This window comes from Malassezia restricta, chromosome IV (genome assembly GCF_003290485.1).
Source record: "Malassezia restricta chromosome IV, complete sequence".
In the NCBI taxonomy this organism is placed as follows: domain Eukaryota; kingdom Fungi; phylum Basidiomycota; class Malasseziomycetes; order Malasseziales; family Malasseziaceae; genus Malassezia; species Malassezia restricta.
The window spans coordinates 350,007-373,376 of NC_040196.1; the positions used below are offsets into that span (position 1 = coordinate 350,007).

General features: G+C 51.8%; 12 protein-coding genes across 12 annotated transcripts; 4 read left to right on the plus strand and 8 right to left on the minus strand.

Annotated features, from left to right (window-relative positions):
• Positions 1–28: 28 nt before the first annotated feature.
• Positions 29–3,622, minus strand: MRET_2584 (DNA-directed RNA polymerase II subunit RPB2; the record flags this gene model as incomplete). Its single annotated transcript, XM_027629211.1, has 1 exon — positions 29–3,622. One exon carries the CDS (start codon positions 3,620–3,622, stop codon positions 29–31), a length of 3,594 nt encoding a protein of 1,197 aa, XP_027485216.1.
• Positions 3,623–3,890: 268 nt separating this feature from the next.
• On the plus strand, positions 3,891–4,877 carry MRET_2585 (pre-mRNA-splicing factor CWC25; the record flags this gene model as incomplete). Its single annotated transcript, XM_027629212.1, has 1 exon — positions 3,891–4,877. One exon carries the CDS (start codon positions 3,891–3,893, stop codon positions 4,875–4,877), a length of 987 nt encoding a protein of 328 aa, XP_027485119.1.
• Positions 4,878–4,903: 26 nt separating this feature from the next.
• MRET_2586 (integral membrane protein (Ptm1)) lies at positions 4,904–6,623 on the minus strand (the record flags this gene model as incomplete). The annotated part of the gene is made up of 2 exons (XM_027629213.1): positions 4,904–6,453; positions 6,479–6,623. 2 exons carry the CDS (start codon positions 6,621–6,623, stop codon positions 4,904–4,906), a joined length of 1,695 nt encoding a protein of 564 aa, XP_027485117.1.
• Positions 6,624–6,740: 117 nt separating this feature from the next.
• Positions 6,741–7,886, minus strand: MRET_2587 (aminoacyl tRNA synthase complex-interacting multifunctional protein 1; the record flags this gene model as incomplete). Its single annotated transcript, XM_027629214.1, has 1 exon — positions 6,741–7,886. One exon carries the CDS (start codon positions 7,884–7,886, stop codon positions 6,741–6,743), a length of 1,146 nt encoding a protein of 381 aa, XP_027485118.1.
• Positions 7,887–7,996: 110 nt separating this feature from the next.
• Positions 7,997–10,417, minus strand: MRET_2588 (zinc finger protein, C3H1 type; the record flags this gene model as incomplete). The annotated part of the gene is made up of 1 exon (XM_027629215.1): positions 7,997–10,417. One exon carries the CDS (start codon positions 10,415–10,417, stop codon positions 7,997–7,999), a length of 2,421 nt encoding a protein of 806 aa, XP_027485120.1.
• A 281-nt stretch (positions 10,418–10,698) lies between these two features.
• On the minus strand, positions 10,699–11,988 carry MRET_2589 (aminomethyltransferase; the record flags this gene model as incomplete). Its single annotated transcript, XM_027629216.1, has 1 exon — positions 10,699–11,988. One exon carries the CDS (start codon positions 11,986–11,988, stop codon positions 10,699–10,701), a length of 1,290 nt encoding a protein of 429 aa, XP_027485121.1.
• A 125-nt stretch (positions 11,989–12,113) lies between these two features.
• MRET_2590 (transporter) lies at positions 12,114–16,742 on the plus strand (the record flags this gene model as incomplete). Its single annotated transcript, XM_027629217.1, has 1 exon — positions 12,114–16,742. The coding sequence occupies one exon, from the start codon at positions 12,114–12,116 to the stop codon at positions 16,740–16,742; it is 4,629 nt and encodes a 1,542-aa protein (XP_027485159.1).
• Positions 16,739–18,394, minus strand: MRET_2591 (nuclear fragile X mental retardation-interacting protein 1 (NUFIP1); the record flags this gene model as incomplete). Its single annotated transcript, XM_027629218.1, has 1 exon — positions 16,739–18,394. One exon carries the CDS (start codon positions 18,392–18,394, stop codon positions 16,739–16,741), a length of 1,656 nt encoding a protein of 551 aa, XP_027484922.1.
• A 93-nt stretch (positions 18,395–18,487) lies between these two features.
• On the minus strand, positions 18,488–19,612 carry MRET_2592 (large subunit ribosomal protein L4; the record flags this gene model as incomplete). The annotated part of the gene is made up of 1 exon (XM_027629219.1): positions 18,488–19,612. One exon carries the CDS (start codon positions 19,610–19,612, stop codon positions 18,488–18,490), a length of 1,125 nt encoding a protein of 374 aa, XP_027485179.1.
• A 235-nt stretch (positions 19,613–19,847) lies between these two features.
• On the plus strand, positions 19,848–20,291 carry MRET_2593 (small subunit ribosomal protein S16e; the record flags this gene model as incomplete). Its single annotated transcript, XM_027629220.1, has 1 exon — positions 19,848–20,291. The coding sequence occupies one exon, from the start codon at positions 19,848–19,850 to the stop codon at positions 20,289–20,291; it is 444 nt and encodes a 147-aa protein (XP_027485178.1).
• A 306-nt stretch (positions 20,292–20,597) lies between these two features.
• On the minus strand, positions 20,598–22,229 carry MRET_2594 (SWI/SNF-related matrix-associated actin-dependent regulator of chromatin subfamily D; the record flags this gene model as incomplete). Its single annotated transcript, XM_027629221.1, has 1 exon — positions 20,598–22,229. The coding sequence occupies one exon, from the start codon at positions 22,227–22,229 to the stop codon at positions 20,598–20,600; it is 1,632 nt and encodes a 543-aa protein (XP_027485181.1).
• A 204-nt stretch (positions 22,230–22,433) lies between these two features.
• MRET_2595 (Ras-related protein Rab-5C) lies at positions 22,434–23,192 on the plus strand (the record flags this gene model as incomplete). The annotated part of the gene is made up of 1 exon (XM_027629222.1): positions 22,434–23,192. One exon carries the CDS (start codon positions 22,434–22,436, stop codon positions 23,190–23,192), a length of 759 nt encoding a protein of 252 aa, XP_027485180.1.
• Between the last annotated feature and the right edge of the window lie 178 nt (positions 23,193–23,370).

Below are 23,370 nucleotides of genomic sequence, written 5' to 3' on the forward strand. Positions count from 1 at the left end.
GTAATAGTTATCTATTTTAATAAGATAGTTAGTACAACCTCGTAGCGATGCCCATACTCATGAGCTCCTGGAACAAGAGCTTGGCCGCGTACGGGATGTGAATTTGCGATATGGCCGAGCGGTTGCGGCACGCACGGCACTCGAACGTGCCTTTTCGCAGGTTCGCCACTGCCGTCAAACCGCAAAGGTCGCAGATGTGCAACCGGTAGGCGTCACTGGCGTCATACATGCGTTCTTTTAAGAAGTTGGCCATGCCGTGAGAAATCATACAGTCACGCTCCATTTCACCAAAGCGCAAACCACCGTCACGCGAACGACCCTCGACCGGCTGGCGAGTGAGAATTTGTACTGGACCACGAGCACGACTGTGGATTTTGTCATCCACCATGTGCTTCAAGCGCTGGTAGTACGTTGGACCAAGGTACACCTGTGCCTGGAGCTTGCGACCCGTGTGTCCATTATACATGACCTCGAGACCGCGAGACTGGAAGCCGAGCGAAAATAGAATATCACTGACACCCTTGACTGTAAGATCAGTGAATGGCGTTGCGTCACCCTCCTGACCAGACAGAGTGGCGACCTTGGAAAGCAAACATTCAACCAAATGGCCAATAGTCATACGACTAGGAATGGCATGGGGGTTGATAATGATATCGGGAGTTATACCTTCGCACGTAAAAGGCAGATCTTCCTGACGGTAGGTGATACCAATTGTACCCTTCTGACCATGTCGCGAGGCGAACTTATCTCCCACCTGCGGTACACGCGTAGATCTAACACGCACCTTGACAAACTTAGCGCCTTCGCCGTTCGTCGTAATCAGCACTTGGTCGATAATGCCGCTCTCAGTGCTTTTCATTGGTGTACTCACGTCCTTCTTGGTATGCAACTTGCTCCTCATGCCCAACTCATCACTGTCCGGCGGCAAAGGTGCTGTCTTACCAATAATAATATCTTCACCTGACACACGCATGCCAGGAGGAACAAGGCCGTCAACATCAAGTTTTTCATACGTCCCGTGCTTCAGACGAATAGCGGTCTCACGTGTCGGCTTCTCAAATTCTTCCATAGTGATCACACCGACTTTCTTCTCCATATCTTGGAAGGAGCGGTAGTACAGTGACCGGAATAATCCACGGTCAATCGCCGACTGGTTCATAATTACCGAGTCTTCTTGATTATAACCCGAATAACATAGGATTGCGACGATGGCATTTTGACCGGCCGGCAATTCACGGAATCGCAGATGCTCCATTGCTCGTGTTGTTGCGAGGGGCTTTTGGGGATAATACAGAATGTTCGCCATAGTGTCCATACGAATCTGGTAATTGGTAAGGAATACACCCATTGCTTGTTTACCCATGGCTGACTGGTAAGTGTTTCGCGGCGACTGGTTGTGGTCTGGGAAGGGAATAATACTTGCACATACACCTAATATCATGGCTGGATGGATTTCGCAGTGTGTCCAGGTGTCTGGTGCAAACGTGTGAGCAGAACGCAAACGTCGCGTTGCGTCAGATGTGTCTGGGGGCATATTACCATTCGTGGCCTTGTACTCACGCGATTGCTCTAAGTCCATTGGACTCATACAGATTAACACAGTTTCTTCTTCTTCTGTGTCAAGGTACTCAATGACACCCGATTGCACTAATCGTGACCAGTCCCAGCCTTCACCGGATTCATCATTCAATGCTTCGACATGGTGACGCTTAATAAGTAGCGTCATGCTTTGTGGATCCACGATGAAAAGAGGGCGCATCAAACGACCTGCATCTGTGTAGATACGGAGCTCCTTCTCGCGAATGTCACGCACAACACTTACTTCGTGGCTGATATCATCTTTACGACGCAAGTCACGCAACGTGTCGACAAGCTGTCCAGGGTCATCATGTGTACCAAGCCATACACCATTTACAAATACTTTCGTGGCTTTTGGATCAGCACCTTGCATATCGATAAGACTTGTGAGTCCAAACTCTTCAAGGAACTCAACGATTGGTGCGGAAGGCGTGCCGACTGAGATGTTCGACATCAAGCTCAGGTTTTTAACAAGACCACATGCCTGACCTTCAGGAGTCTCTGCGGGACACACCATACCCCAATGGGTGTTGTGTAGCTGACGCGGCTTGGCAATCTTACCGTCACGACCAATAGGTGTGTTGCAGCGACGGAGGTGTGATAGTGTTGAGGCAAAGGTGTATCGATTGAGTACTTGAGATACACCTGCCTTAGATTGCATAGCCTTCTTCTGGTCACCCCAGTTACCGGTGGCAAGCGAATAGCGTAGACCATTGGTGATAGTGGCATGTCGTACAGCAGCCTGGAGATGGAACTCCTTCTGATCTTCAACACACCGCTGAAGATGACGGTAAATATCACGGGTAACTTTACGGAACAGCATGCGGAAGAGGCCACTCATTAAGGGACCAGCTAAGTCCAGCCGTTTTTTACCAAAGTGATCACGATCATCAATCTCACGGCGGTCCAGCGCGGCTAGCAAGAGACGATGCACCATATACCCAAAAAAGTATGCTTTCTTGGTATTTGAGCCTTCCGACATGGAAATATGAGGCAGCATTTCTTTTTGTAGGATTTCCTGTGCATAAGTTGTACGTTTCGAACGCGACAAACCGGTGGTTGTACCACGACGGCCAATAAAGTCAAGCGCCACCTCGCGATCCTGAATCACAAAGGCCTCCTCAATACATGGCTTGAGCATTTCAAGCATTTGAGTGTCATTAAAGTCATAGCAAATGTGTTGCAGAATGTCTCGGTCTGGGACGACACCCAGCGCACGAAACACGATCACAATAGGGATGTCATTTCGAATATATGGAAGCGTTGCCTTGATTGTATTATTCAGACTCTTTTCCCTGTTACGAGAAAACAACTTGATTTGCATCGTACTGATCGTTTTACCGCCGCGCTCGACCGCACTGCGAATTTCTGCTAGGAATGTAATGGGAGACGGTGGAGCTTTGGAAAATACGTATACATGATTTGCAGCCATACGCTCTTGTGCAATCAGAACTTTTTCTGAGCCATTAATGATAAAGTAGCCACCGGAATCAAAGGGGCATTCATTCAAACTGTACTTGTCTTCGTCTGGAAGATCCGTTAGCCAACAAAAGTGCGAATGAAGCATGATGGGTACTTTGCCCAAATATACTTTTTCATCGACAATCTCTTCTTGGGATGGATCCGGTATCCAAAGCTGGTCGCCATTTTCATCCAGCTCGTCTTCTTCGCCCTTGATCAGGACCTTTTGTGATACATCGACATGAAGCCCAGCTGAATACGTCAGGTTACGCTGCCGAGCCTCCTGAGGAAAGAGAGGAGCCGTGCTACCATCTGCTTCTGTCTGACGCGGCTTATTCATATAAATTTGGCCAAACTCAATCTCATAACGACGCGTTTTGTCCTCTGCATTGCCCGTATGTTGCTCGGCCTGTTCCAATGTAAGACTTTTGCTCTCTTCTACGAGCTCTTGCACAGTATTGCTCATGAATTCATTGAAACTGTCGATTTGCTGGCGTACAAGACCCTTTTCCTCAAAAAAGGCCTTAATGACGTCCCAGCAATCCTCTTGACTGATTTCTTCTACACCTTCTTCCACGTACATATTTTTGGGAGTGAAGTTTTTTCAATTATACCAACAGCAGCACTCGATTGCGAACAGAGACAACCAGGGCCTTTGTTGCTTCGTCGTGCGTTGCGTTGGCAGCGCCACACACAAGGCCAGTGAAGCGAGGGGCGACGATGACCACAGATCGGTCAGACGACGCGTACACCAGCACGTGACATCGGCCGAAACACCAAATTGGACGTACCACGCTTTTTGTGCTAGTAGCCATGTTGCCTCGTCCTCCACCAAGCTCCGTGCGCTGATCATGGGTGCAGGTGATCTGAACGTCAAAAAGTCATGGCATCCTCGCCTGCAAAAAAACCAGGAGAAAGTATGGATGCAGGAGCAGGAAGCCGAGGCTGAGCGGAAGAAGCTCGATGAACTGCGGAAAGAGCGTGAACAAGAGCGTCAGATGCAGGAGTTGCAACGCATCCATGAGGCAGCTGGAGGCAAAAAACGACCGGAGCGCGTCGAATGGATGTATGCAACGCCAGCTTCGAGTAGTGGGCCATCAGAAGCAGAGCTCGAGGAGTATCTATTGGGGAAAAAACGCGTAGACAAGCTTCTTCAAGGCAATGAAGCAGCGCAATTGTCACGCGTATCAGATCCAGGGAATCAGAGAGACGACTCCACAGGCGCTAATTCAGCTCGTGATATGGCTCTTAAAATCCGTGAGGATCCACTTTTTGCTATTAAGAAGCAAGAACAGGCTATGCAGGAAATGCTTCTCAGAGATCCTTCGCGATTGCGACAAATGCGCGCTCGGCTTGGTTTGCCGAATGAAACACCGCGTCATCGTCATGAGCATGAAAATGACAGGTCTAGAAATCGGGATCGTCACCACCGACAACGGAGAGACCGGAGCCATGATGATCGGCGGTATCGATATGATCACTCTCATCGATACCATGATACCCCTTCGCGCCGACGATCGCGCTCCCCTGAGCCTCGGCGCCTTGATGCAAAAGAGCGTGACGCACGTCTTGCATCTATGATGAATAATGCTAAATCAATGGAAACTGACAGGAATGCAATGATTGAGCGCGTAACGGAGCTTGAACGCCATGAACAAGCCCAAGAAGAAAGGCAGCGTGATAAGACGCATGACAAGTCGCGTGGTGGTCGTGCCAAGTTTTTCCATGATCAACAGCGCCAGCTCTGGGGTGATGCTGGACGGAACATGAATCTAGAAGAGAGTTTACGACGTGGACGACATGCTCTTCAGAGCGTTGGTGATGATCATGTATCATAAACACATGTATCTTTTGTATAGTGACTCTACAAATCCTCTTCGTGCAAGCGAAGACGTTGAACTTCATGGTCGTTTTTCTGATCGGTATCATACGACCTGCGCGACATGTCATGATCCGCTTCAAATACCACGTCAAACTCGTCATCCTCAATGTCATGATGATGTTTATCATCTTTGAGCTCGATGCGACCATCAGATGTGAACTCATTGTATTCAGGGGGTACGCCTGTGTCGTTCTGCGCTTGTGATAACTGATGCAAATGATTTGGATCCACTTCAAGAGCATCGCGATCTAAGTCATCCTGACCTATCGCGTGAATTTCATATTCTGCTCCGGGTGTTTCCTCGTCCGTTGCGAGCTCATCTGACATGGCAAGCCGCATATTATTACCAGTGGGACGCCAAGTCCAAGCAATAAGTGCAAACGCAACAAAGTACAGCAGCGAAAGAATACCATCCAATAGGAACCAGCGGTATTTCCATGATTGGTATAAGAAGTCATTTGGACCCACTAAGCTCACATACAAAATCATACCGAACAAGTATAATGAAACAAATGCCACGGATCCGATAAGAATTGAGTTGAGACGCTGGAACATGGCGCACTTAAATGTCTGCCGACGTTCAGACAAATAACGGGTTGTTGCTTTGAGCGATGAAAGAATCCACATGTAGAAAGCCGTGAGAGTGAATGCGAGAGGAAAAATAAAAAAGGCGACCCATTCAGATGCGATGTCCAGTAGAACGAGAGTCACGCCAACAGAGTACATGGCGCCACAGATGAAATGCAGTGCCGTAAGTAGGTATACCTTGTTAATCACGCTGCCGATGGTGGGGCGTACGACACCATAACCCATTGCAACAATCAGCAATAAAAAAAAGGATAAACTCTCTCTGGCAGGCTCAAGGATATTGGTCAGTAATAGCCAGAAGCGTGCCATGCCGGTGACTGATGCTTGACCACTGATCGAACGAAAATGCAAATAATCAATGGCATGAGCATTAAAGTAGCTATAGTAAGCCCACTCACAAGCCATTTCAATCGTCAGAAGCACCATAGTACCCGTGATAAAGTGCTGCACAGTAACGATTTGGTCCTTGTACTTAAAGCATAGCATCAGCCATGCAATAGCCATGGCCAAATAGGTTAGAGTGAGCCATCCATAAAAGTAAAGTTTTGGGTGTTCGGATGCAGGAAGTTGACCATGAAAGGAATTCACAAAGTCGACATGACCCCGGAAAGCTTCGCTCATTGCCATATTTGAACCATACGGCTCCACACTCACGCAGTAAAAGCCAGTAGTGTTGACTTTGTGCGACAAGATCGTTTGATTTGTTAGAGATGCACCGAAGTCGATACGCTGCTGTTGAATAGACGTGCCGGACAGATTCGGTTTATCAATCAAGTACAGGCCCAAATCTTTATCCGTGCACAGCTTGTCTTGTACAGCCTCCGGTGTGCACATAAAAAGCTTGTCCTGTGATCCATCAGGTGCCACTTTTCCAATAATGCCGATGTCTTGAAATTCATACACAAGTGTGGTCACAGTCCCTGTAGAGTTGGGATAAAATACGACTGCGGTGAGCTCGAGACAACATACCATCTACCCGAGAATCAGTGCCAGCACGGACACCACTGCACGTTTGGCGCATAGCATATGTATCTTTGATCTGAACAACGTATGCTTGTATCATAGGGAATACTAAGAGCAAGGCCGTGACGCACACGACCCAACGCCGTGTCATGATGGAGCACAGGGAAAGGCCAGGGCCGTGGTCCGAGCAAAGTGGAGACAACACGCAAGGTGGAGGAAATCGACTTGCTCATGGGGTGCGAAAACGTCGAGAGCTATGAAAGGACCGCTAGCTGAGCGAAGCACCGGCAAAGTGAGCCATGCACACACCACGCGCCGTACGCAAAAGACGCACGGACTTTTCATCTGCGGCTCCGTTGGGTGCAGGGCCGACCCAAGCACATTCCTTGGCGTCTGTGGAAGTGTAGCTTGGCTGAATCGTTTCGAAGACCTTTTTCTTCGGGTTCATTTGCTCCAGAGGCTCCATGCCCTCGTATCCATCGACGAATACCCGGTCACCAAGCTGACTACCTTCTGGTGGCGAGACGGGCTGGACACCGCCCTCCTTGCCTTCCCTAGCGGTGGCACACAAAATCATACCGAAGCTCTTGATACCACGCATCGATACAGGCTTCAAATTGCAAACACCAACGATCCAGCGGTTTTGCATTTCATCCATGGGCACGAAATTCACGAGACCAGACAAGATTGTACGTGGGCCATCGGCTTCTCCAAAGTCGACTTGCTCCAGATATAGTGAGTCAGCGTCTGGGTGACGCTCAACTTTGACGATCTTTCCCACACGGAGGTCGACCATGCTAGGCAGAGGTCCTGAGTCAGGTGCAGCTGGAGCACCACCGTTACCGCTACTAGATTTGTCTTTGGCCTTCTTTTCCTTCTTGGGCTTGGCGGTTGCGCCTTCAGCGGGCGCTGCTTCATCCTTAGCCTTTTTCTCTTTCTTGGGCTCGGCCTTTCGTACGATCTTAGGAAAGCCTTCGTATACTGGCTCGAAAGGTTTCACAGGCGGATCGATATTTGATCCGGCAGAGAGGTGCGACATGTGTGAAAAGTAGCGCACGAGCGATGGGTGGGCATGCTGAGCTGCTGGTGGAAGTGTAGAAACGATGTCATAGAGAGAGGCAAAAAGTGAGTAGTCAGCGGCAGTAGGCGCATTACCACTGAGAAAAGTAATCGGCTCGAGCTTTTTGTCCAGTGTTTCGAGACTGCCATTCATGCCTTCGACCTGGTCGAGCCACTCGTCCGTCGTCTTGACGTCTTCGCCAAGCACAGCCTCCGGCTTCGATGTAAGCGACGCAAGCTCGTGTGCGAATGTACGCAGTGGCTTTGTAGAAGAAGTAAGTGACTTCAAAGCTGTTTGATCGGTCACTAGACGCGAGTACATGTCAGCCAGGAGCTGCCGCGAACGCTGCGCCATCGTCGGTATTGTAGGAAGGAAGACGCAAGAATTGGATCGGCCGAACTCGAGTAACAGGGAAGGAGGCTCCAACCTGATTATATCGCTATGTTGCTCCACTAAGGGCATGCTTACTCCAGCTCAAAGATCGTATCGTCCGCATCTTCTTCAGATACAGGCACAATGGCTGGAGAGATAGGTATGGTACCACGTCCATGGAACAATGAAGAGGTGCTGGTCCGACGGCGTGCATCATCCGAGAGACCTTTGTGAGAGGGTGTAGACATGGGCATGGGAGCCCTTTCTCCGCCCAGCGACGACGACAGGGTGCCAGGTGGACTGAGACTAGGTGGCGACCCGAGCAAGTTGTCGAATATAGGCGGCATGAATGGCGATGCATGCACGCTGTGGTTCCCTGGCCGCCGAGTGGGCTGCACACTGCCACTCATGAAAGAGAAGCTACTGCCACCAAACTTTGGCGCCTGGCCCAGTGGTGTAGGTGGAGATACATCAAAGCTGCCGAGGCGATGAGAGGTTGCCGGCATGCTCTGTGATATCATTTCTTGCATGAACGATGTCGGCTGCATACTCGAGGACGTCGAAGAGGCGTCACGCGTACTGCGCATGCGGCGCTCCAGTTCAGTGGGAGTGAGTAGATCACTTAGACTTGATGGCAAAAAGTCTTCGGCATGTGCGGACTCGGCAAGCGGATCTTCGTTTTTGCGCGATGACCAGGGTGATGTTGGTTGTGAGCCGCGGGCCTCTGGCTGGGAATTGAAAAAGAGGCCATGAGAGCCGGGGTGATTGAAGGGACTTGTGCCGAAGGCCGAAGTGCTGGTTGCGTCGTACGTATGAGGACGTGTAATATCGTGACTCCAGCCAGACTGTGCCAGCTCAGTGTCAGCAGTAGTGGCAGACACAGATACAGCGAGCTCTTCGCTCATGTTAGAAGTGCGACTGGGAATAAACATGGCTGTTGCGCCCGCTCCATTTGGCGAGGGCGATGCGAGTTTAGGATTCTCGCTTTTTTCAGAGGCACGGCGCTGCTGCTGTTCTTCCGCTTGCTTTGCTGCAGCCTGAGAAGACCCCTGCTGTGCCAGCCGCTTGTTTTTGCGGTCCATACTCATAGGTTGACCAGGCAAGATGTGGGCCAAAGCACATCGATGGCCAAAACGACAGCTGCCTTTGATGTACCATTGACACACGGCTTTTGGCTGCCCTTCGCCGGGCAGCGTATGAGCAAAAGGACAAGCATCGCCCGCGGAGCATCCATTATTTCGAAAGAATTTGCATGGCACTTGTCCCAAGGCTTCCTTTTTTTTCGTGGACAGCTTGGCGTTCGCCAATGCGCTGCCTGCATTCGGCGTCACCGAATGACCGTCTTCATCGCGCTCCTCTCGTATCCGTGCGCGGTCTTCACCGCCTCTGCCCCTCCCACCGCGTCGACGGCGGTGTGATTCAGATCGCACTTGTACATCGGATAGTACATACAGCACTGACAGAATGGTCTTATGCTGTGTCGCAACCGACAGCACTTCGTGCTTGTCCTGTGCAGGTATATTTGATACACGCACAAGCTGATGTGGCGTGCATGCAGGCGACTCATGCGCCGGTGCGTGGACAGGCGAGCGTGTTTTGTCTTTGGCCTCACTTAAGCTCAATGATGGTGCAGAGGCAAAGTGCGACTCAAGGTGCGCGAGCGATGCAACCTGCGTCGCACGTACATCAAGCACGCGTAGGTGCGGTAAGGCAAAAGATGTGCCGTTCAATGCAAAAACAACGTCTGAAAGCTCGTTTTCAGCCAATACGAGCTCTTGGAGTCGCTTGGCAGGATACAATACGTCCATTGGAATGGGATGTTGCAGATCATTATGTTTCAGGCTCAAATGTTCAAGCGATGTAGGCATGGGAACGAGTGCAGACGTCTTCAGGCGATTATAACTAAGATCGAGCGTCGAGAGAGACGGCAGGATGTTAGGAGGCGAGACGCCACGTGTTCCCACGTCGTCCGGTGTCCACAGCGTCTCGAGCTGATTATGGCTCAGATCAAGTGTGGTGAGAGCTGGAAGTGCCAAAATGCATGTGGGGATTTTGGTAAACGCATTCTGGGATAAGTGTAAGGTCGTAAGATGCACTAGCTGGTCAAAAGTAGATGGGAGCGTAGAAAGTCGATTTTCGCGCACGTCTAGACGATGTAGCGCATCAAAGCGCGCAATGCGCTCATCCAGTGCAGCAAGATTGTTTTTTGTGAGTACCAATGCGCGAAGTGGCGTTCGCTTAGACCATGCCGCGGTCGATGATGCATCGGGCGATAGCCCGTCGTGCGACCACCAAGGCGGCACGTCGTCAGCAAGCAGGTCAAATAGCTCTTCAGGACACGCTTTGAGAGCTGGAATTCTTGTACTCATGTTCAAGTGGCCTGACGCATGCGCGGCTCGCAGCAGCTCGTCCACAGACTTTTGAACGATAAGGGATTCGCGCCCCCCGTCAGCATGGGTGGCATGATCCGCCGCGTGAAGCGAGGGATCTGCGATTTTTGTCGCACGCGACATCGAAGCGTCAGCGTCGATCTATATGGAGACAATGGCAGGCCAAGGGAGCTAGCGGCGGTCCAGCGCGGTGTCGGATCGGTCGTGAGCTATACACATGCAACGCGGCTCGGACTCGAGTCGTTGCAAGCTACGCTGACTAACCTTTCATGAGGATCAACCAATCAGTGAGGCACATGGAGCCCTTTGTATCCACGTGCGCGCGTGGAAAAGGGAGGGGCACCCAGGCCTGGAACGCACGGCCCTAGCGTCTCGAACCCCACACACGCCTGTGGAGATGCATTTTAACCTCGGTAAAATTTGCTCGGCACAAATGGTAGACGCGTGACGATAGCCTCGCGCATTTTGTGGCGGACTTCCACTTGCAGCGGCGTATCCTTTTTGTGATACCCGTTCTTCACTAGAGCCATCGCGATGTTACGGCCAAGTGTGGGTGACGGGATGCCCGATGTTACGCGGCCGACCTCGGTCTGACCGTCTTCGGCAAACACGCGAGTGCCCTCGCGGGCCGGCGAGCCAGCAGACACGAGTAGGCCCACACGGCGGCGTGGTGGTCCTTCTTTTAGTTCATGCAGCACACGCTCTGCACCCAAAAAGTCACCAGCTGCACGCCGATCCTTGCCGACCGTCCAAGCCAGAGCGCCTTCCACGGGACTTACACTTTCATCGAGATCGTGGCCGTAGAGACACATACCTGCCTCAAGACGCAGGCTGTCGCGCGCAGCGAGACCAGCGAGCTGGACCTCCTCGTTCGCGAGGATCGTCTCGGTAACGTCCACAGTGGCGTCGGCAGGAATCGAGATTTCAAAGCCGTCCTCACCAGTGTAACCACCACGTGCGACGTGACACAGGGCACTCTTGTTACTCATGGTAGAAATAGGCACCATAGCGCTCTTTCCAAACGTGAGCGACGCCAAGTCAAAGCCCTGGGGCAGCAACGGCTGCAGCACAGCTGCCGACGACGGACCTTGTAGAGCCACAAGACCCTGGCCCTCCATGACACGGTGCTGCGTATCGCCTTCGCCCTTGTGAGCATCATTCCAAGCACTCAGCTGTTTTGCGATCCATGCAAGGTCCTCAGCGCGCCGTCCAGCGTTCGTGACGACGTAGAAGCTCGTGTCGCTGTGCTTCGTAATGATCAGATCATCGAGAATGCCACCTTCATTCGACAAGAGCACGGAGAGTGTCGAAGAGAAAGGCTCGAGCGAAGTCAACGACGCGGGAGTGATGTGCTGCAAAAACGCAAGCGCCGTAGGACCTGTGAACATGTGCTGCACCATGTGACCGACGTCAAAGAGACCAGCATGTTCACGCACATGTTTATGCGACGCAACCTGTCCAACACCCTCATAAGTCAAAGGCATGGAATACCCGCCAAACGGCACAATCTTGGCACCATGCTTGACGTGAAAATCATACAGACCCGTTTTTGCATCCCATACAGAGGCGCTCGTGTGCAGCGCCGCATAGCAGCGCTGCACTGTCGGAACGGTCATGCGCACATTCCTGCGCGTCGCAAGAAGAAAAGCTGAACGCATATTTGCCAGGTGCGTAGCGCGCACAGATCCCATCATGAGTGAAAACGATGGGAAGCAAACAAGACCCGCTGAGGCGCCCAGCGGGCAGCGTCCCCCAGACGACCCCTCCACATGGGCGCGACATGGCCTTGACTGTGCGACTAACCTCATTCGCCACCAACATGGTACCGGCGGGAGATATATGGACGCCATCGTCCATCATTGACTCCGTCGAGCTATGGGTATTTTGGATCTCTGTGATATTTTTTGGATCCTATGCGCATCAGCTACGTCGTGTCGATTCGCATCCTCTGCGCCGCTCCACTATGGGACGATGGCTATCGCTACATACGCTTAGTATGCCGCGGGTGCCTAAGGGCATCACCATGATCGATTTGCGCATCGTCAATGAGCAAGCCTTCTGGCGCCGCGTCTACGTTGTCCAGTGGGTCTTTATTATTCTTGGAGCCCTCGGCGTCTGGGTCACGGCATGGACGTGCCCGAACAATTCTACCCTCTTCCTCCCATTCCTGTTGCAGGTTATCTGGGTGTACAGTGCATATAATCCTGGGTCGATTTCCCTCGATGTGCGCTGGCGTACTATCTATTCTGTATTCTTCATCACACTTTTCTTTGTGGTGTGTGAACTGTTTCGGGGCGCGTTTGGCTACCATTTGACCACCGGCCACTGGATCAACATTGCACTTCTCACTACGATTTGTGGCTTGGCAGGTACGGCACCTGGCATGCCGCATTACGAGGTGTTTGGAGGAAAGGTGGTCGAAATCGCCAATCGCGAGCAAGAACAAGACGAGCGTGATGAAGAAGCGTTATCCACCAATGTTATGCAAGTTGCGCCATGCGAGGCGATGAACAACTCCATGATTGGCGTGTTGTTCTTCACTCATGTATTCACTCTCATTAAGACCGTGTGGCGCTACGGCAAATTGGGCTCCCTTGATGTGCCTGTTTTGGGCCCAGAGCTGCATGCTGAAACCCTGGCCATGAATATGCAGCAACATTTGCAACTGGAGCAGCCCAAAGTATGCTCAAGCCACAGTGGGTATCAAGACGAGCTTGGAGAAGACGAAGAGTCGAATGAGTGCACACCCCTTCTTCGCGACTCGTCGCATTCGTCTGAGTCGACCATCGTGTCTCCCCATGCTCGACGCTTGATTTTCTCTTTTGTGCGTGCTAATGCATTCCAATTTTTGATCTTGTTTATCCTCACGGCTGTGAGCGTCGTAACGTACTATGCGCCTGCCTTCTTCGCAAATCGCATTTTCCGGGTGCTTGAGTCAGATATCGCCTCGACAGAGACGCCAGCGCAGACATTGAAACGTGCCTTACCGTGGGTATTGGGCCTATTCATCACGATCATTACGAGCAGTACGCTTCAGGGCACTTTGTGGAGTCTTATGGAAGGTTCATTGACCGTTCGACTGACCACGCAGCTTTCCATGCTGCTGTTCAACAAGACCATGAATTTGGCTCCTGCCGGTCATTCGAGCAGCACTGGCCAGGTTTTCACACTACAGCTTATGGACGTCGACCGTATCGTAAGCGCCACATTTCACTTATGTGCGTTGCTCACTTCGCCCCTTGAGCTGATCCTGGGTGGCTACTTTCTGTACCGCGTATTGGGCATCAGTGCCCTTATTGGTCTCAGCACGTCCATCTTCATCATACCTCTTGTCGTACTGCTTTGCCGTGCTTTGCGCACATCGAACGCGCGCCTGATGGATGCTCGAGATAAGCGTATGAGCTTGCTGAGCGAGTGTTTCTTGGGCATCCGTATGATCAAAGCACAAGCATGGGAAAGTGTTTTTGATGAGCGTGTTGGTAAAACACGCAAAGATGAGCTGCATGCACAAAAAACTACATTTGTGTTCGAAACGCTCATGTCCAGCATTCTTGAAGTTAACCCATTGCTTCTCACCTTTGTCGCATTAACATGCTATACTCAAGTATTTCATCAAGTGCTTTTGCCATCTGTGGCCTTTACAGCTTTGGCCCTATTTACTGAGCTGCGTTGGGTGTTTCTGCTCCTACCGCGAGCCGCTATTAGTTTGCTTCAAACATTTGTATCGGCAGACCGCATCGCTACTTATTTGTTGAATCCTGAAGTCGCTCCTTCACCTATCTCTTGCATTCTGGTCAAGCCCGAAGCTTGTACATTGCGTTTGGTGAATGCGACGTTGACGTGGCCGACAAAGGACAAAGCCCCGTTCACACTGCGCGATGTGAATGCTACATTTTCTCCTGGCATAACGCTTGTATGTGGCCGTGTGGGAGCTGGCAAGAGTCTTTTGCTCCATGGACTGCTGCAAGAAGCACGTATCCTCGCTGGATATGTGGACTGTCCACGCTCTCCACGCTCGGGTGTACCATATGATGCCCAATCGAAAACTGCCGCCCTGCAAACGCTCAACACACCCCAATGGCTCCGTTCAGATCTGGTCGCGTATGCTCCGCAAGTGCCATTCCTCCTTCATACCACCATTCGAGAGAATATCCTCTTCGGTCTGCCTATGGGTGACGGTAAACGCTATCAAGCGACATTGGAAGTTTGTGGTCTTGGCCCTGATCTTCAAGATTTGAAGCATGGCGACTTGACTGATGTTGGTGAAAATGGTACAGAGCTTTCTGGTGGACAAAAAGCGCGTATCGGCCTAGCACGCGCTGTGTATTCCCGCGCCCGCGTTCTGCTTTTGGACGATGTCTTTGCCGCTGTGGATGCCCGTACATGTCAGCACATCATAACTCGTTTGCTGCGGTCGGGTTCGTTCCTTGATGGACGTACTGTCGTGCTTGTATCTCACAATGTGCAGCAGGTATGCCAGGCAGTGGATTGCGTCGTGTATCTTGACAATGGGGGTGTCTCTTTCTATGGAAAGCCCCAAGACTTTTTGGAGTCAGACCACTTTGCTGGATGGCAGCAAGATCGGGAAGAAGATACACACGAGGAGACGCCTCCTCCCCCGCATCTGGCGACCCAAGGCACAAAGCGCACTGCCGAGCACCGTGAAAAGGGTGGTATTTCTGGGCGTGTATGGCTTGCATATATTCACGCCTGTAGTGGCTGGTCGTTAAGTTTGCTCACCATGTTGCTGTTTGCGCTGACAAACTTGTGGGACCTTGTGACCAACATGTGGTTACGTGATTGGAGCGCTTCAGAAGGCCGCACGCATACGAATGCATGGTGGCTAAGTCGCTACGGCGGCTTGCTAGCGATAGGCATCTTTTTCGGTGTCCTTCGCTGGATTGGTATATATACCATGTCGCTGCGTGCCTCGCGAAAATTGTTTGATCAAATGATATGGCGCACACTGCATGCACCCTTGCACTTCTTCGATATTATGACGCGTGGCCGCTTGCTGAATCGCTTTGGACAAGATTTAGAGGTGCTTGATACTAAGTTTGCAACAGCGATTTCAGAAGTCGCCATCCGTGTTACCAAGCTCCTTGCAACAGCCATCGCCCTGTATATGGTAGGTGGCACAGGCTTTGTGTTGGCATTACTGGCCCTTTTGCCCGTGTATGCGGGTATGGCGCATGTCTATATGATCATGGCTCGCGACTTACAGCGACTGAACGCGACATCTCGATCACTCGTCATGGCGACGTTGACCCATGTGGTGCATGGTGTACATGTGATTCGAGCATTTGGTGCTCAAGACCACTTTGAGATCGAGATGATGGGCACGCTCGATAATTACAATCGTTTTGTTTGGTGGGCCGCACAGGGTGGCCGCTGGATCAGCCAAATGTTTAATTTGACGAGTTCATTTCTTGTTCTCATATCATGTTTTATTGTACTGCTTCAACCGAACACAGAACCAGCCAGCATCGAGTTCTCGCTCACATTCCTGATCGACCTAAATTTCGTGCTGCTCATCCTTATGCGCATGTACACTCAATTGCAAGTCAGTGCTGTCGCTGTAGAGCGCGTCTTTGAGTTTACGGATTCTATTGAGCAGGAAGCGTCGGCCACGACCGAAACACGACCTCCTAATGACTGGCCCCAAAAGGGCCACATCGTTGTGCAAGATCTTGTGCTTCGCTACTCACCGGATGCACCTGATGTGCTGAAGGAGATCTCCTTCGACGTGCCGCCTGGAGCCAAGATCGCGATTGTCGGTCCAACTGGCAGTGGTAAGTCGTCACTGTTTCAAGCACTCCAACGCCTGGTTGAACCAAGGTCCGGACGCATTATTATCGATGGCCAGGACCTATCAAAGGTTGATTTGCACGACTTGCGCTCTCGACTGTACTTTGTACCTCAGGACCCCGTTATTCTGTCGGGCACACTGCGTTCCGTCTTAGATGTCATGAATGAGTTCACGGATGAGGAAATATACGCGTCATTGCGTGCCGTGCGACTTGTGGCAGATGACCGCACGTCATTTACGAACTTGGACATGCCCATCGGTGAAAATGGCAATAATTTGAGCCTCGGTGAACGACAATTGCTTTGCGTGGCCCGTGCTCTGCTGCACAAGTCGCGCGTCGTCCTCTTTGACGAGGCCTCTAGCAGCATCGACCACACAACCGACTCGCTGCTCACACAATGCATCCACGACGTGTTTAAAGACAGCACTGTCCTTACCATTGCACATCGCCTACGAACCGTCATTGGCTACGACCGCATCTTGTTCTTGCATCAGGGCCGAATTGTTGAGACAGGTACGCCAGCCGCCCTGCTCTCCGATACGACATCTCACTTTTACCGTCTGTGCAAGAAGACGGGCTCATCCGAGCTTCAACATTTGATCAAAGAAGCCCAGCAAACGGCACAGCGCCATGATTAGGCATATTCCAGTCCAGATGTCAACGCAGCTACGCGCTCACCAATGTGCTGCAGCAGCCGCACCTCATTTGGTGCCATGCGCAAGCCCAAGCGAAACAGTTCAGATTCTCCAATGACTCGATTTTGACGCATCGATGAGTGTGGCACCGATGGCACAGAACGAGGGTTCAGAGGCGCGTACGCCTCGTGTGCGTGCATAGGGCTATGCGCGCTAACACCCAGCATGAGCTGTAGCGCTGCTTCACGATGTCGAGGCGTCGGTAATGCAGCCCATGATTCGAGCGAGCGCCGCAGTGCAACATTTGCTTCACCATGTGGATGCAAAGCGGATGTCGGCTGCAAAATCTGCCTAAGTCGGGTATCAGTAGCGAGAGACAAAAGCTCGCTGGGTCGGAGCGGCTTAGGATCCGTTGAACGCAGAGGATCCAGGTATATGAGCGGATCAGGCTCCTCTGGCCAGACGAGCTCGTCGAGAGCACGCAAAGTGGGCGAAGGAGCCGTAGGCGGCAGTGCGGCGAGAGATGGGGTATCATCTTCTTTGTCCTCATGCGATAAATCTTCACGAACAACTGCCACGCGCGCTCGTCGCTCTCGCTGCTGCTGTGCGTCGCCCGGTGCGAACTCGACATTGCTCAGCATATCATTGTCCAGCAAGAAATAAATTAGTTGCGCTAGAGCATCCACATGTTGTAATATTTCTCTCTCCAATAGTTGTCGAAGCAAATCAGGCGCCTGAAACGGATGTGACACAGTATGACGAGGATGCATACGGCGTCGGGAATGAGATGGAGAGGGCGTATCTGTATGCGCATTTCGGCAATGTTGACCATACGAACATGCACCATGTAACCAGAATCGACACACAGGACGCTCGTCAGGGTACGCAGGAAGTTCTTGCTTGCTGGAAATGGCATCTGCTTCTGGATCCATGTCGGAATTAGAATCTGAAGATGCGCCTTCAGATTCGGATGCATCATGATTACTGCTTTCCGACTGCGCGTCTCTTTGTGGCACAGTCACAGGCAAGCGTGTACGTTCCTGTAGCTTTGTATCTTTCTTTTGTACCACAGACGACGTTGGAAAACGCTTCCGGCGCTGTTTGATCCATTCTTCCACAAGTTCCGGCGTATCCAAGCGAATGTTGAGACCAAGAATGGTCGAGTCAGCAGGACCATCTGCACCTCTCGCTCCGCCTTTCCGAGTACGTGCTAAGCGTTCACGTTCTTCCGCAATGCGCATAGGATCTATACGCCTAAGAGCATCGATGCCCCCTGGGGGATATAGTAAATGCCGGTCTGCTCGATGTAACAAAAGCTCCAGCTCAGAATGTGTGGTGTAGGAACAACGCGACGGATGGGACAAGAAAGTTGTGTCGGCGCCACAATATAGCAAAGGGCCCGTCGCATTCGTTCGTGCACGCTTTGAAGGAAGTGGACGCTGCGTGGGGACAGCATGTCCTGACCGAAGGATAGGCTCACGCATCACCGGCAGCGGGGGCGGACGCGGAGAAGGTATCGCTGGTGACTGGACCTGCTTTGTTTCTTCCATTTTTCGCAGCTCATCATCCCGTATGTCACCTAAATAATTGCCATACTCATCATACTGAGGCACTTTTCTCGCCCGCCGTGGCTGTGCTGGCGGCGCATCAGGCATCGAAGGCGTGTGCAAATAGACAGGTTGTGCTGCCGGAGCTAAAAAGTTGGTCGCGTAACTTAGTAAGCCAGCATCAGGTATCTATGTTACTACTTAAGCAGCCGAGGGCACCGCAGTGTCCAGCGGGTCAGTTGTTGCGGCAGGTGGTGCCTCGTGGGTCTCGCTCGTATCAAACGGAGGCTGCTGTTCGTTCCAATGGAGCATCTCTTCGGCATACACTTGATGAACAAGGGAACCACCAAGCTTGGCTTCAAGCCACTCAAGAGCACCCAAGTCCATAATCACCCTCTTGTACTGCAGGACTTGATACGCATGCAGCTCACCAGGTTGCTTTTCGTGCTCAAGACGCGGACGAGGGTGAGGTGGAAGTTCGTGAAGACGCATGAGCTGCACATCTGGCAAATTGCGCGACGCTAGGTCAAAGTTGCGAATGTACTTGGCATGGCGCATAATTTGGTCGTCGGTATACAATAGATCCACAGATGATGGACGCATTGCACCCCTCTCGCTCGTCATAGGTAGAACGGGTTGCCTGGGTGCAGTGAGAAGCAAGGCATCTGTCCATTGTTTCGCACTCAGAAGGCGTGCAAGTTTGTTGGTCGACATAGGTGGTGCGTACCAGTGCAAACTGGGTACAACGTGCAGGCTTCCTTCCTGCAATCGAGCGCTCAAGGCAGATCGCAATGCGAGCTCGCGTACTTTGCGCGGAAGCTCGGTCTTGAAATCGCGTGGCTTAGGACCATGGGCCACACCGCCGCCACGAAGCATAGGGCTTCCAGCATCACTCAAACGCGCTTTTCCCGAACCCTTTTGAGGGCGCAGCTTCCTTCCTGAACGAGACACTTCAGAGCGCGTTTTGGTGCTAGCAGTGCCACTGCGCAGCGCATCAAGATAGTATACGACAGCCATGTGCATCGCATGCTGGTGTGGTGCAGCATTGAACACATGCGCCGACATAGGGACGTATGACAAAGCTTTCTTACCTTTTGGGCGCGTCTCAGGACTGAGGTATGAAAGACGCGTGTGCACAATAGGCGAAGAGCGCTCTACAGCAAAGAGCTCCGACCCATCTACCTGTGTGTAATCAGCTTCTGATGTGGAAGCCTGAGCGTCATGCGCGTGCATGAATCGCGTACCCATGGGACGCATGATCATGCTTCGCGCTCTAATTCCTGCAGAAGTAATGGCGGGCGCTATATGCGCGGCACGGCCAAACATACTGCTTTAGAGCCGCTCAGACCGATCTCGTTCGCTTTGGAGCAGTGGGACGATACTTCGAAGATGTGCTTTGTCGGCCGATGTGTGATTATGTAACAAAGTGAATGCTGGAAACGACGCTGGCACCAAAACTGTACGATTCGATGTTCATCACGTGCTTCAACACCGGCGGACGTCGTGACCAAGTGGAAAACCGTCGTGCACCATTGCCTTCCTCATCATCCCATACAACCAGATGTCTGACGCGAAGGGTGCGACGCCGTTCGTTTCGTGCTTCGGCAAAAAGAAAACCGCCACGGCTGTTGCTCACGCTAAGGAGGGCAAGGGTCAGATCCGTCTTAATGGTCAGCCCATCTCGCTTGTCCAGCCAGAGACTCTTCGTCTGAAGGTGTTCGAGCCCGTCCTTGTGGTGGGTGCAGACAAGTTCGCGCCTGTTGACATTCGTCTCCGCGTTTCTGGTGGTGGTCGCGTTTCGCAGATTTACGCTATTCGCCAGGCTATTGCCAAGGCTCTCGTCGCTTACTACGCCAAGTACTTTGATGCTGCTTCAGCCCTCGAGCTGCGTCAGCTCTTCATCTCGTACGACCGTACACTTCTGATCGCTGACCCCCGTCGCTGCGAGCCCAAGAAGTTCGGCGGACAAGGTGCTCGTGCACGCCGCCAAAAGTCGTACCGTTAAATACTCATCGTGCGACATGTGGAACCCGGTCCATGTACGCTTTTCTGCTGCATTGGACTGCTCGTGTACTACTGCCATTATGAAGCTGACATCACTCTTATTGCTTCATAATTCACCCATCTGTGCTCTGCTGGTGCAGACAGTCACTTGGAATAGTACCTGGTGAATAAAATGCTCTCTGTCGAGATGCGCAATATATATGAATTTACCCAAAGATGATTGAGGATGGTATGTCCTTCTTGCCTACGTAGAACTTGGTGGAAAGCCGAGTGTTTGTGTGTTGACTCGCTTCTACGGCTACTCACTTCATGAGAGCGACCTGACCGTGTCGGACTGTAGTTCTTGAAGTCGCTCAGCCAATCGCTGCGACTCGGACACAATCACAGCTTCGTTGACCCAAGGGCCATGGAAGGTATCAGCGCGGCGCATCTCTTCTGAGCTGAATTGGACAGACGATCCAGCTCCTCCTTCAGCTCCTTGACTCGTCTGCGAAGCTCCAAGCAATGTATCGAGGTCACGAGCCTGACTTGCAATCCATGCATTCAAGTGACCCTGTGGATCTTGTGCAAACCTAGAGAAAAATTGGCGTGCAGCTGACCGGTTACGAATCGTAAGAGCCGTTTGAGCGATACGGTCGTCAATGGACGCAATCTCCTGACTCAGCGCGCTGTTTGCATCAAAACGCGCAAGCACATTATGCTGTCGTGTTCGCAGCGCCCAGTCATCCATGTCTAGTTCAACATCGAATGCCATCGCGTTACGGTGCTCAGCTTTGTCTGTTCTGACAAAGTACTCGAGCACGATGGGTTGAGGTGGATGCAAAAAGCGGTGCAGCACCTCGGGTATGTGATGAAAATTGATGCTAGGCGTGCGGAATAGCGCCTGCAGCGGAGCATCCAGCTGCACAACGCGGTGGTCACTTTCATCCAGCAAATTATGTTGCTTGATATATGCCCATAGGGCGCTTAAAACGCCAGCCCGCGTTTCCTCTTGAATGTCCAACAACTGTGCCAAAGGTGGGGAGAGAGAGTATCGCTCGGGAACGTACAATGGATACAGCACAATTTTGGCCTTCACGGGTTCGGTGCCTGTACGTTTAATTTCGAACCCATCCAGAGCAGGCTCAGCGCTGTGGATCAAGGGATTCTCTGTCACTGTACTGCCACTCACACCTGGCTGTGGCGGATGAGGTGCAACGCTTGGTGAAGGACGATGCCATTCAACGATATTGCTGGCGCCCAGCGATTCGTCAGGGTACAAGTTAGGATCACGCGAGAATTCAACCACACACGACTTGATCAGATTGCTAAATTTGTGCGCACCAATCCGGTTGGCTGTGGCATGTGCAGACAGAGCGGCACCCGCACGCGAACGAAAGCTGGGATCCAGTAGGCGTCCTTCGATCCGCATAGTCCATGATGGTACGTCCGTTGATTCAGCTTTGGCGGCTGTCCTACGCTTGGGTTCATCGGCACCTTCATCGTCGTCACCCGCATCAGCGTCGTCGGCCGCATCAGCCGCATCGGCAGCCTGCTTACTTTCTTCCTTCTCAGCAACTTGGAACGGTTGATTTGCGCATGTGTTGCTCAGAAATATACGGAGCGTGCGCTTTACTTTAGGGGGCCTGCCCATCGAGTCCATGAGCTCTGCACGCTTTCGTGCCAGTGTCCAGTCCAAGTTGCGTTCCATACGCTGTAGATCATTGTATATTGCGCTCTCTTTCACTTGTTTCTTGATAGAGGGAGGCAAGCTTCGATCAGTGGGACGATCGCGCTTCGTGCCCCGAAAGCCTTCGCCCACAAGAATATCATAATGATTGCGTGCGCGAATGCGTTGGGCTTGCATTCGTGCTTGCGCCTGGGATTGAGCTTGCGCCTGTGCTTGTGCAACCGTTTTCGCAGGCGCTCGCGCATACGATCCCTGAGGGTGCTGTTGCATATTTCAATAGAGTGCGGAATACAGCCCAGCGCTTCAGGTAGCGATTTCGCGTGATAGACCAAACCGGCCGCGCGTCGAACGGGGGCCGACGACGTATTGCATGGGATATATGCTTATTTCCTAAAATACATGAAGTCGCAAGCGCCAAAAGACGGCTGCCAAACCAGTTGGCCCAACCATCTGGTCCGACAGTACTGAAGCAACATGGCATCTGTATCACGGGCAGTAGAGCAACCAAATTCAAGCATTTTGAATGCCGATATGACACCTATTCAGACTAAACTCGTGCTACTTGGTGAAGCGGCTGTAGGAAAGACATCGGTCGTGTACCGATTCGTGCAGGACGACTTTCAAGAGAACCGGGAACCGACCATTGGCGCGGCTTTTCTAACACAGCGATGTCGCCTAGAGGATCGGCTAATTAAGTTTGAAATTTGGGATACGGCTGGTCAGGAACGATTCCACAGTCTTGCGCCAATGTACTACCGCAACGCACAAGCTAGTGCGGTAGTGTACGACATCACGAAAGCGGCATCCTTCGAGAAAGCGAAGAATTGGGTCAAGGAGCTTCAACGCCAAGCGAACCCTCACATTGTTATTGCTCTAGTTGGAAACAAATTGGACCTTGTATCTGACAAATTGAATCCAAGTGAGGAAGAAGACTCTGCTAAAAAGGTAGAGTCCGACGATACCGATGAAGACGCGGCACCCGCCGCACAACGAGAAGTTGCTTGTTCAGAAGCTCAGCAATATGCAGATGAAATGGGTCTTTTGTTTTTCGAAACGAGCGCAAAGACAGGTGAAAACGTGCTTGAGACATTTACAGAAATCGCCAAGCACATTCCGCTAGAGGCCAAACCGACGTCAAATCAGACTACGCCGTCGGCAGGCAATGCGCGCACTGAACTGGTAGACCTCCAACGTCGGGCCAATGTTTCTGGACGTGAGGGTTGCAGCTGTTAAATATGACTCAGTAAATAGAATGCAAGCTAGAAACGAATGTATAAAGAGACTACTATTTCTCCATCGCATCACAGCACTCCAAGTGATCACAGCCCTATTCATAGCCTTCGAAAAAGCTCGATTGTGCAAGACTACCCAAACTGCGCACGCACAATTTCATAAATAAAAACTGCGCTTG